Consider the following 12,745-nt stretch of genomic DNA (forward strand, 5'->3'; position numbering starts at 1 on the left):
CGCTAATAGTGTTTTCCCCCTTTTCCAGAATATAAATAGCTATAATTGTTTACAGTGAATAATTTTAATGGTAGTAGTCGAAAAAAAAATACATAGAAAGAAGTGTATGAAGGCTATCCTGTAAGTCTCTTAAGCCAGCTCCCAGAAATAACCACGGTTACGTTTGACATATATCTTTCAGTATTTTTCATATCTATATATCTATATAATCTATATCTATGTGTATACATATATATGGCCAAGATGTATTTTCTATTTGCAAACCGGCTTCAAAAAAAAAAAAAAAACCTATAATATAGCTAGCATGGACCACTTCCTTTGTTATCTTTGAAATAGTTGGTTAGTATTTCATTGGCTGGATACAACCACTTGTGTAACAAATCCATTACATATATTCATTTAGTATTTCCAGTTTTTCATGATTCTAGACAATAGATTCTATATCAGGGGTCACCAAGACTACCCTCAGGCTTGAGAGTGAGCCACCAAGGCTACTGAATTAACCCTTTACTGCACAGAAGCGTATTTATTTATTTATTTATTATTTGAGAGAGAGAGAGAGAGTATGAATGGGCAGAGGGGCAGAGGGAGAGAGAGAGAGAATCCCAAGCAGGCTCTACACTCAGCACTAAGTATGGAGCCAGACATGGGACTCAATCCTATGACCCTAGGATCATGACCTGAGGTGAAATCAAGAGTCAGACGCTCAAGGAACTGAGTCGCCCAGGTGCCCCAAGAGTTTTACATTTATGATGCAAACACTAACCAGGCCCTGGGCTGCCTGATCCCACAGGTCAGCTTCCACGCATGTTCTCTACTCTCTTCAGGCAAATTTCCCTCAAACTGGCTATTCTTCTGAAACCTCCATCATCATTCTCAGCATAGAAGCCAGATTCTTTACCTAGAAAATTGTTTATTATGTTGAGACATGTCCCTTCATACCCAATTGTTGAGTTTTTTTTTTTTATCATGAAAAGATGTTGTATATTGTCAAATGCTTTTTATGCATCTATTGAAATGATCATGTGATTTTTATCCTTCACTCTGTTCATGTGGTATATCACATTTATTGATTTGTGGACGTTAAATCATCCTTACATCCCAGGGATAAATCCCACTTGATCGTGGTGTATGATCCTTTAATTTGCTGTTGAATTCTGCTTACTAATATTTTGTTCAGAATTAAAAAATCTTTTTTAGTGTTTATTTATTTTTGAGAGACAGGGCATGAGTGGGGGAAGGGCAGAGAGAGAGGGAGACAGAGAATCCAAAGCAGACTCCAGGCTCTGAGCTGTCAGCACAGAGCCCCACATGGGGCTCAAACTCACAAGCTGTGAGATCTTGACCTGAGCTGAAATTGGACACTTAACCAACTGAGCCACCCAGGTGCCCCTGAGAAATTTTGCATCCGTATTCATCAGGGATATTGGCCTGTAGTTTTCTTTCCTCATAGTGTCCTTATCTGGCTTTGTAACCATGGTAATGCTGGCCCTGTAAAATGGGTCTGGAAGTGTTCCCTGCTCTTCAATTTTTTGGAAGACTTTGAGAAGGATTGGCATTAAGTTTTTCTTAAATGTTTGGTAGAATTCACAGTGATACCACTTGGCTCTGGGATTCTTCTTTTTTTTTTTTTTTTGGAAAATTTTTGATTACTGATTTAATCTGCTTACTCATTATTGGTCTGAACAGATTCTCTGTTTCTTCATGATTCAGTCTTGGTAGGTTACATGTTTCCTAGACTGTATCCTTTTCTTCTAGGTTATCCAATCTGTCAGCAGATAATTGCTCATCCTAGTCTCTCATGATCCTCTATATTTCTGTGGTGTCTGTTGTAATGTCTCCTCTTTCTGATTGTTTTTAATCTTCCATCCTTCATGCTTAGTGAGTCTGGCTAGAGCTTTGTCAATTCTGTTCATCTTTTCAAAACACCACATATTCCTTTCATTGCTCTTTTTGATTGTTTTTCTGGTCTCCATATCATTTTGTCATTTCCTTCCTTCTGCTAACTTTGGGCCCAGTTTCCTTTTTTTTTTTTTTTTTTTTCCTAGTTCCTTGAGGTATAAAGTTAGGTTATTCATTTCAGATCTTCTTTATTTCTTTTTTTAAAAATTTTTTAAATGTTTATTTATTTTTGAGAGAGACAGAGACAGAGTGTGAGTGGGGAGGAGCAGAGAAAGAGGGAGACACAGAATCCAAAGCAGGGTCCAGCAAAGCAAAGCAAATGCTCTGTAGATTATAGATAAAGGCAGATGCATAATGGAATAATGTAAGAAATTAATCCATAATCAAAGGGCATGCGGGAAACTTAGGGGAAAATCACCATGTTATTTCTTAAAGGTTGTTTACACATAGGAACATTTTCAAAATTAGGTAATGTTAGAAAAACATAGATGACATATGTTACAAGGAAATCACTAGCAAATATAATGCCACATCTACTACAATAAATCGGCCAGTTCAACACACTGCTGTTGTCTGTGTCCATTTTTATTTTAGTTTTAGTTTTTCATTTTAGTTTTGTTTTATTTTCACCGCCGCCGTTCTTCCTTCGGGAACCCCTGGTTGCTGGAGCTGGTCTCCGGCACTCTTGTTCCCTTCTCCCTTTCTTGCTTCCTTCATTGCTGAAGTGATGATTTTCCACAGTGTTACGCTTTGATTCCCTACTCTTCATCTCATCTGTATTGCATCTACTGTAGGTTTTGTTTTGTGGTTACTATAAGGCTTACATAAAACATCTTATAGCTATAATAGTCTATTTTGCGCTGATAATAACTTCAATACATACAAAAGCTCAACCCATTTAGCCCTCTCCCCCTTTTTGTTTTCTGAATGCACAATTAACCTGTTTAAAAAACTTTTTTTCTTTAATGTTTATTTTTGAGACAGAGAGACCAGGGGAAGGGCAGAGGGATAGGGAGACACAGAATCTGAAACAGGCTCCAGGCTCTGAGCTGTCAGCACAGAACTCAACGCAGGGCTTGAACTCATGAACCATGAGATCATGAGCTGAGCCAAAGTCAGCCATTCAACCAACTGAGCCACCCAGGCGCCCTAATATTCCAAATTTATTATTATTATTATTATATTTGTTATGGTGATCTGTGATCAGTGATCTTTGATGTTACTATTGTGATTGTTTTGGGGTGCCACAAATCATACCCATATAAGATGACAAACTTAATAAATGTTGTGTGTATACATATATTTAATGTTTATTTACTTATTTTGAGAGAGGGAGAAAAAGAGAGAGGGAGGAGGGGCAGTGAGAGAGAGAGAGAGAGAGAGAGAGAATCCCAAGCAGGCTCTGAGCAGAGCCTGATGTGGAGCTTGATGAGGAGCTAGATCTCATGGACTGTGAGTCATGACCTGAGCCTAAATCAAGAGTTAGATGCTTAACCAACTGAGCCACCCAGGTGCCCCAACATGATATATGTTCTGACTGCTCCACAGACCAGATGTTCCCCCCATCTGGCTTCCTCTTTTCAGGCCTTCCTAGTCCCTGAGATGCAACCATATTGTAATTAGGCCAATTAATAACCCTACAATGATCTCTAGATGTTCAAGTGAAAGGAAGAATCACAGGTCTCTCTCTTTAAATCAAAAGCTAGAAATGATCATGCCAAAAGCCAAAATAGGCTGAAAACTAGGCCTTTTGCACCCAACAGCTAACATGTGAATGCAACGGAAAAATTCTTAAAGGCAATTAAAAATGCTACTTCAGGGAACATGCAAATGATAAGAAAGTGAGATAGGTTCCCGGTGTTCTTGGGTTGGAGGGTACTGACACACAAAAATAAGAGATTAGTATCTTAAAAGTATATAGGACAGTGTACATCAACAAGAAAGAGATTCACATACCAATAAAAAACTGGGCAAAGAAAGAAAAAAAAAGAAAAATTAATCACAAGAGAAAAAACACAAACAGAAGGCTTCATAAACGTTGAAAAAACGGTTTTACCCCAGTTGGATAAAATGAGAGTTGATTCGGTTGGTGGGGCCATTAGTTCAAATTTGAGTCCAGCTGCTCTCATCGCCCCTTTCCATGAAATCTCAACACTATAAGCCCGAGAAACCCTGTATGTGGGCAAGTTTATCCTCCACCACCAATCTAGGGAGGCTGGGGCCAGACTCGGGTTTTAAAGTCCGCTCTGCCTCAGCCACAGCATCACCTTGCCCCAGAAGTACGCATTCCAGCCACGGCCGCGGTCCTCCGAGGGAGCGGCTGCGCATCTAAGGCCGGCTCGTCCCAGAGGAAGGGCGTTCTAGCCGGCCGCCTACTCGATGGTAGGGCCCCTGGCCGCTCGGCCTCTGGCCGCCGCCATGTTGGAGGCGCAGGGAGGGAGTCATGGCTGCCCGCGGCCGGGGGACAGTCGGAGCGGGGCCAGCTCCGCCGGGCAGATGCTGGAGGTGCGGCCGGGGCTGTACCTGGGTGGAGCCGCGGCCGCGGCGGAGCCGGACCACCTGAGGGAGGCGGGCATCACGGCCGTGCTGACGGTGGACTCGGAGGAGCCCGACTTCAGGTCGGGCGCCGGGATCGAGGGTCTACGGCGCCTGTTTGTGCCGGCGCTGGACAAGCCCGAAACTGACCTGCTCAGCCATCTGGACCGGTGTGTGGCCTTCATCGGCCAGGCCCGCGACGAGGGCCGCGCGACGTTGGTGCACTGGTGAGCGGCCCGCACGAGGGGGTGCAGCCCCGCTTCGCTTCCAGCCTGCCGCCGCCCCCCTTCCTCCGAGGATCCTAGGGGAGGGCGAAGGGGCTGTCAGAGCACCGGAACCTCCTCTCCCTCCCTCCCTCCCTTGGCTGGCGGGTGTCCGGGAGAGAGGAGGGGGCAGGGGGCGGGGCCCCTGAAGGCGTGCTGGCTCTCATTCATTCCTGTTTTGATGATTCACACTTCTGTATTTTGATTCATCCTGCAGCCCCCCTCCCAACCCGGAGTTGTTTTTTAGCGGGGGGGGGGGGGGGATGGGGGGGTGTGTGGCTGATAAACGGCCAAGTCCCTGCACCTAGAAGAGTTTAAAGCTCTTCAGAAGAAGCCAGGCACCTACCCCGATGATTGTGACGCAGACTGTGATGCGAGTCATGTGCCAAAGGAGATGAACAAAAGTTATTCAACCTTCAGAGGAAAAGTAGATTCTTTTCAGTGTTCTTGTTTGGGGCAGAGGGTGGTTGATGAAGGGGAGAAATGGGGAGAGAAAAATTGGTTAGGACACGAAGGATCCCTAAGCCACGCCCACGGGAAAGATGGAGTTACGTCGTAGCAATGCCAAAAAGAAAATCTTGATAGGTATTTGGGAATTCTTAGTAGTCCTTTTTAGTTGGATTGGAGTGTAGTAACAGGAGTTTCGGTTTATTGAGCCAGCACTTTTACTGTGTGCCAGCTCTTGTTCTAAATATTTACATAAAGGACATAAGGTAGTGGTAAAATGGAGAGAAGCCTGGGACCGGGTTTCCAGGCCCCTGAATGTCAAGAGCAAGGGAGCTTGGATTTTTTCCAAAGCCATTATAATTTTTTTTAATTAGTGTAAAATTAGTGTATTACCTTTTGGAAAGGTAATACATTCACATAGTTCAGAATTCAAAAACAAAAAGGAAATAAATAGGGGTGCCTGGGTGTCTCGATTGTTTAGCGTCTGACTCAGGTCATGATCTCCCGGTTTGTGGGTTCGAGCCCTGCCTGGAGCTCTGATAGGTGGGAGCCTGGAGCCTGCTTTGGATTCTGTGTGTGTCCCCCTCTCTGCTCATTCATTCTCTCTCTCTCTCTCTCTCTCAAAAATAAATGTTAAAGAAATTAAAAAAAAAAAAAGGAATAATTCTTTTGTATGTCGTTAGTATTTCAGAGACAAAGAGTTTATCTTGGGTAGAAGAAGCAGACATGGAATGGACCTGAACTTTACCACTGATAGGGAGCTGAGCTTTTTTGTTTTTTTAATTGCTGCTGTTTGCTATTTTATTTTAAAGGTCTCTTTTTCAGTCATGCAGGAGTCAGTCGAAGTGTGGCTATAATAACTGCTTTTCTGATGAAGACTGACCAGCTTACCTTTGAAAAAGCCTATGAAAATCTCCAGACCATCAAACCAGAGGCTAAGTGAGTTCTTTGTTATAGTAATAATTGTTTTTGCAGTGTGATTTTACTCATTTAATGAAAACTTAACTTTAAATTTGCTTGTCCTTACAGGATGAATGAGGGATTTGAGTGGCAACTAAAATTATACCAGGCAATGGGATATGAAGTAGATACTTCGAGTGCAGTTTATAAGCAATATCGTTTACAAAAGGTTACAGAAAAGTATCCAGGTAAGTGATAATTGCTTATTGGGCCCTTTTTAGATGTTCTTTGCTCTGATACGAAAGGCTTCAGGTGCATTATCTCACTTTTCCAGCCATCTCTTGAGACGGGTACTATTATTTCCTTTTGAAACTGTGATTTAGCAAGAAATAACTTGTTCCAGGTCACATGGTTTGTCAGTGGTGGGCTGGGATTTGAACTCAGGCAGTCTGTCCCAGAACCCAAGGGCTTCACTATGCTCTCCTACCTCCCCCTGATTTCTCCTCACTGGAGATTTTTTTTTGTTTCTTTTCTTTTCTAATTTCTGAGGTTAGCACTTCTTGCCTTAGTTTGACATTAGCTGAACTTTGCCTGACAATGCAGAGTTAACTTCAACAATTAGATACATTTTAATTATGTCCTGTAGAATTGCAGAACTTACCTCAAGAACTCTTTGCTGTCGACCCAACGACCATCTCACAAGGATTGAAAGACGAGGTTCTCTACAAATGTAGAAAGTGCAGGTAAAATATTTTCTGTCCTCTGGAGATTTTGCCTTGTCTCAGTAGCTGAAAAGTATTGAAAGTTTCGTTTTCTTAAAATCTGTAGGGAGAACTTGTTTAATTGAGTAACGTAGAAATTTCAAAATCAGGGGTGCCTGGGTGGTTCAGTGGGTTAAGCACCCAACTCTTGATTTCAGGTCAGGTCATGATCCCAGAGTTGTGGAATGGAGCCCATGCTGAGTGTGGAGCCTGCTTGGGATTCTCATTCTCTCTCTCTCTCTCTCTCTCTCTCTCTCTCTCTCTTCCTTTCTCGTGTGTGGGTGCGCGCGCATGCGCGCGCGCACATGCAAGTGCGGGGAGGGGCAGAGAGAGAGGAGAAAGAAAATTCCAAGCAGGCTCCCCATTCAGCATGGAATCTGACCGGACGCTGAATTGCACAACTGTGAGATCGTGACCTGAGCTGAAATCAAGAGTCGGACACTTAACCAACTAAGCCACCCAGGCGCCCCTTCAAATCTGCTTTTCAGAAGAGAATAAGTTCTTAAGAGTGAAAATAAATCAGATTATTTGTAGAGGTTATTGAAAATTACAGTAGCATAATCAATTTTATTTTATTTTGCTAAGAAATACTGCACATTGCATCTATTTTTTCATTGTTTTGAAAGCCATTAATGTTTTTGTTTGGGGCTTGCAGGCGATCTTTATTTCGAAGTTCTAGCATTTTGGATCATAATGAAGGAAGTGGTCCTATAGCCTTTGCCCACAAGAGAGTGACGCCATCTTTGATGCTCACCACAGGGGGTCAGGCTCAATGTACATCGTATTTCATTGAACCTGTACAGTGGATGGAATCTGCCTTGCTGGGCGTGATGGATGGACAGGTAGGAACACATTATATTTTCTGCAGTTTCATTATATCATCTATATTTTGTTCTCTCTCGGACTTTAAACCATCAGAACTACCTTCTTGATGAAGATTATATCTTTCTAGTGTAGATAAGACTCTATCAAATATATTAATTAAATAAAACCCAGCTGATCTAAAATAGTGAACCACTTCTAGGTGGGGGCTGTTGGTCTAAGATAATTCCTTTCAAGGCTATTTATGTTTTTTCAAGTAGAAGACTAATATAAGCCAATTAGAATGTATTTTAACAAAACACAAACTTAGTAACAAGTAAGGGCAAATAAGGATTTTAAAATTATATTTAAAGTTTCTCTTCCCTCTCTTTTTTTTTTCTTTTGGCTCCATAACGTCTCTCTTTTTTCCTGATCTTTCAGTTTGTATGTTTGCTGAGAGATTTGTTTTCATTTCCTGTTAATTCTTAAGAATGCAGCTCATGTGAGCATTGTGACGGCCACATTTCTCATTTAGGTTTGCTTAATATTAATCTAAAGATACCCTTTTTTTTTTTTTAATTCATTCATTTTTGAGAGAGAGAGAGAGTGCACACAAGTAGGGGAGGGACAGACAGAGAGGGAGAGACACAGGATCTGAAGCAGGCTTTGCACTGTCAGCACAGAGCCCAACGTGGGGCTTGAACCCACAAACTGTGGGATCATGACCTGAGCTGAAGTCAGATGCTCAACAGACTGAGCCACCCAGGTGCCCCTAAAGATAATCTTAATCTTAATCTAAGATACAGTCTTTTGTTTTTAATCTCTTTATTTTTATTTTTTATTTTTTTTAATGTTTATTTTTGAGAGAGAGTGCACAAGCAGGGGAGGGGCAGAGAGAGAGGGCCACACAGAATCCGAGGTGGGCTCTGTGCTGACAGCAGTGAGCCCCACGCGGGGCTCAATCTCACAAACTGCGAGATCATGACCTGAGCCAAGATTAGATGCTCAACAAACTGAGCCACCCAGGCATCCCTTTATTATTTTTAAATGTTTATTTATTTATTTTGAGAAAGAGAGAGCGTGACTGGGGAAGAGGGACAGAAAGAGAGGGAGAGAGAGAATCCCTCACTGACAGTGTAGAGCCCGACCATGGGACCTTATCCCATGAACCCCAGGGAGATCATGACCTGAGCCGAAATTAAGAGTCTGATGCTTAACTGGCTGAGCCACCCAGGGGCCCCTGTTTATTTGTTTTAAAATAGCCAGGAAGCTGAGACCTAACTTACATGCCGTCAATATCATTAATAGAACGTGAGACTCCTAACATGCCTTCCTGTTCTGTAGCCGTGATGATCTTAGTTTGAGATACTAAACCGCAGGCTGATTTAAAAGCCAGCACGTGCCACATCCTGCAACCTTGGGTTTCCTATCTCCGCCGTCACCTTTCTCCCCTCATGCGCGGATTCATCTGGTCCTTTGCCAAACTCCCAGGACACAACATGCTTCTTGCACAATTATCATAGCCCTCCATCTTAGTATGGCGAATTGCCATAGCCTTTCATCTTGCTGATTAGATCGTAAACTCCGTGGAGGTAGGAGCTGCGTCTTACCTGTTTTATATCCTGTATTGCCAGTGGTAATTATTTGTTTTATATACAGGTGAGTGAATGAAGTAACACAGTTGCTTTATTTCAGCTTCTTTGCCCCAAATGCAATGCCAAGTTGGGTTCTTTCAATTGGTATGGTGAACAGTGCTCCTGTGGTAGATGGATAACACCTGCTTTTCAAATACATAAGAATAGAGTGGATGAAATGAAGATGCTGCCGGTTTTGGGATCACAGACAAGAAAAATTTGAACTTGTGACATTTTTGATAGCTTGGAAAGAAACTTGCTGATACATGCTTCCCTTGCTTGTTGTCATTCATGGCCGATTGTCTAGTTTTTAGACCGTCAACATTTCATTTACGGTGACTTGGAAACTGTGCTTTGTTAGTCTCTTATTTCAGTAGAATACTTTATGTGGAAATCAAAACTTTTAATCATGTAAATTATACTTTATTTGATATTAAAATTTTGTATAACCCAGATTCGTTCCTTGTTTCGTATATTTTAAAGAGTTCTGATTTTTGGAATGTTAAGTGATCTTAAGGTCTGGATGGACAAAATTATGTACAAAAATTGGAAATGATTGTGTTTAAATAGATTTATTCCTAGAAATGCAAAGCAGATTTGTTTGGACATATTTTGAAACTTCTCTTTCTTTTCTAAAAACCTTTTTTTTTTTAATGTCTTATTTGTTTTTGAGAGAGAGAGAGACAGAGGGTGAGCAGGGGAAGGTCAGAGAGAGAGGGAGGCACAGAATCCAAAGCAGACTCCAGGCTCTGAGCGGTCAGGATAGAGTCTGATATGGGGCTTGAACCCACGAACTGTGAGATCATGACCTGAGACGAAATCAAGATTTGGTTGCTCAACCAACTGAGCCACCCAGGCGCGCCCCCTAGTTTAACTTTTGAAATGGTGGGAGTGTTGTGATTTGTGAGACTATCTTAACATAGGACTTGAAGCCTTTGGTAACTTTTATAAAATAATTTTTTCTTATGAGAAAAATTTCTCCCATTTTTATCTTAGCTTTTGTAATATCTGTTCACTTTGCTTCATAATATACTCTAGAAAACTTTAAAAACAATTAGGCTGAAACACATGAATTGTGCCTTTTGTAGCTAACAAGTAGTGAGAGTTTTGTATGGCTTGAGTTAATACCTACCAATCCCACGCTGTAGCATCTAGCGTGGGGAAAGTTGCATAGATTTTATTTGGATTTGCAATTGTCAATTCCGTAAATAATTCATTGAGCAACTATTCTGTGCACAATTCTAGATGATGCAGTGAGCACACTAGATAAAAACCCGTCTTCTTGCAATTTACATTCCAGCCAGGAGAAAGAGACAAAATAGCTTTTTTTTTGGAAGATAATTGGTATTTGCCAGTGGAGAATGAATTTGGGGGAATTGACTTTATGTAAATTTTGAAATTTTGTGAAACATCCGCTAAGCGAAAGTTTCCGATTTCAAATCCATTGATGTTAAAACATTTTGGGTGGTAAATAGAAAATCCATTATGCCTTCATTCTCAAGAACAAACAAACAAATGGAACGCTTTTTAATATTTAAGAATATCCATTTACAACATGATGGGCTTACAGATCTGTAGAAAATAGCAATTTTAACTTTCTTTCACAGCAGTGTTTCTGGTGCAGTTAAACTAGTACTGAAGGACTAGAGTGGGCTCTGAGAATTCTGGTTTCACCTGTCCCCAACTTCCTGGCTTGTGTTTGTTTGTTTATTTATTTTGATTTAAAAATTGTTTTTAATTTATTTTGAGAAAGAGAAAGAGACAGGGCAAGTGGGGTAGGGGTAGAGAAAGAGGGAGAGAGAGAATCCCAAGCAGGCTCGAACTACGTGGGGCTGGAACTCCGAACCCTGAGATCATGACCTGAGCCGAAACCCGGAGCCAGACGTTTAACTGACCGAGCCACGCAGGCACCCCCCTTGGAAGGTCTTTTGAAAGTTGAGCGTCAGTTTTCTTTCATGAAATGGGAATAATACACGCTCTGCCTTCCTTAAAAGCATTATTTTATTTTATTTTATTTTTTTTTAAATTTTTTTTCAACGTTTATTTATTTTTGGGACAGAGAGAGACAGAGCATGAACGGGGAAGGGGAAGAGAGAGAGGGAGACACAGAATCGGAAACAGGCTCCAGGCTCCGAGCCATCAGCCCAGAGCCCGACGCGGGGCTCGAACTCACGGACCGCGAGATCGTGACCTGGCTGAAGTCGGACGCTTAACCGACTGCGCCACCCAGGCGCCCCAAAAGCATTATTTTAAAGGTCATTTGCATAAGCCTTAATTCCTTATATAAAACGGAGAGATAATAATAGGATTCCATCTGGGTTTTTATGGGGATTTGGGTGATATAATGCAGTGCCTAGCTAGTAGCATTCAACGTTGTTCCTTAAAATAGCAACAATTTTTTGAAAATTTACCATGGGCTAATTAGCATACCAATCATTTAATGTGTATTATCGAATTTAATCCTCCCCCCAAACCCTACGAGATAGCTCCTGTTATTCCCTTTTTACACGTAAAATTGAGGCTCAGAAAGATTAAGTCACTTCATCAAAGTTACATTGCTTTCAATGTAACTTTGAATGTAACTTTTTGAAGTTACATTGCTTCAAATGGTTGAACCTAGATTTGAGTCAAGATTTGGCTTATTCCAAAATCTGAGGTGGTTTTTTTTTTCTTTTTTTAATGTTGATTTATTTTTGAGCGACAGAGAAACAGAGCACGAGTAGGGGAGAGGCAGAGAGACAGGGAGACACAGAATCCGAAGCAGGCTCCAAGCTGTCAGCACAGAGCCTGACACAGCTCAAACCCACAAGCTGCGAGATCATGACCCGATCTGAAGTCGGACACCCAACCAACTAAGCCACCCAGGCTCCCCCCAAGATCTGAGCTTTTAACCTCTGTATTCTAATGTTTGGATTCACTGTTTAGGGTGATCTAGAAGATGTCATAATGAAAATACCAGATGGTAAAAATATAGAACTGATGAAATACAATTAAAACAAAAATTTTTTTAATCTTTATTTTTGAGAGACAGAGAGACAGAGCGTGAGCAGGGGAGGAACAGAGAGACAGAGACACAGAATCTGAAGCAGGCTCCAGGCTCTGAGCTGTCAGCACAGAGCCTGATGCGGGGTTCGAACCCACGAGCTGCGAGATCATGACCTGAACCGAAGTCAGACGCTTAACCGACTGAGCCACCCAGGCGCCCTGAAATACAATTTTTAAGCAAGTTATAAATTCACTGGTCAGGTACCCCACCAACATTTGCAGCATCCTGACGAGTGCAAATTGAGGCCCATGTGCTATTTGTCTTAGTATTTGAAAGTTACAAATCAAGCTACCAAACTGTTATTCTCTTATCTTGACAAACATGCCTTCCTAAAGACCTGGAAGACAAGGTCGGAGTTTAAAATTCCCTGACTTTATGGATTCCTTGCCAAAACATGACAGTGTAGGAGAGTTGGCCCCTGACCTACAGACTGCCCCCTTTCCCCACCCCTGGGTT

The 12,745-nt window shown here is 41.8% G+C and overlaps 1 protein-coding gene across 1 annotated transcript; it reads left to right on the forward strand.

The window, feature by feature from the left end:
* The first annotated feature begins 4,285 nt into the window (after window positions 1-4,285).
* On the forward strand, window positions 4,286-9,696 carry DUSP12 (dual specificity phosphatase 12). The gene is made up of 6 exons (XM_025927821.2): window positions 4,286-4,664; window positions 5,973-6,086; window positions 6,177-6,295; window positions 6,694-6,790; window positions 7,464-7,650; window positions 9,305-9,696. Exons 1-6 carry the CDS (start codon window positions 4,321-4,323, stop codon window positions 9,464-9,466), a joined length of 1,023 nt encoding a protein of 340 aa, XP_025783606.2. The 5' UTR covers window positions 4,286-4,320; the 3' UTR covers window positions 9,467-9,696.
* Window positions 9,697-12,745: the final 3,049 nt, after the last annotated feature.

This window comes from Puma concolor, chromosome E4, assembly GCF_028749965.1.
Source record: "Puma concolor isolate L17-30 chromosome E4, mPumCon1.1.hap2, whole genome shotgun sequence".
Classification (NCBI taxonomy): domain Eukaryota; kingdom Metazoa; phylum Chordata; class Mammalia; order Carnivora; family Felidae; genus Puma; species Puma concolor.

Excerpts from the sequence above, each read along its gene's own strand:
- DUSP12 (XM_025927821.2), top strand. The coding sequence starts at position 4,321 with ATGTTGGAGGCGCAGGGAGGGAGTCATGGCTGCCCGCGGCCGGGGGAC. Across the intron at positions 4,665-5,972 it reads CGCGCGACGTTGGTGCACTG|TCATGCAGGAGTCAGTCGAA; the intron begins GTGAGCGGCCCG and ends TCTCTTTTTCAG. Across the intron at positions 7,651-9,304 it reads TGGGCGTGATGGATGGACAG|CTTCTTTGCCCCAAATGCAA; the intron begins GTAGGAACACAT and ends GCTTTATTTCAG.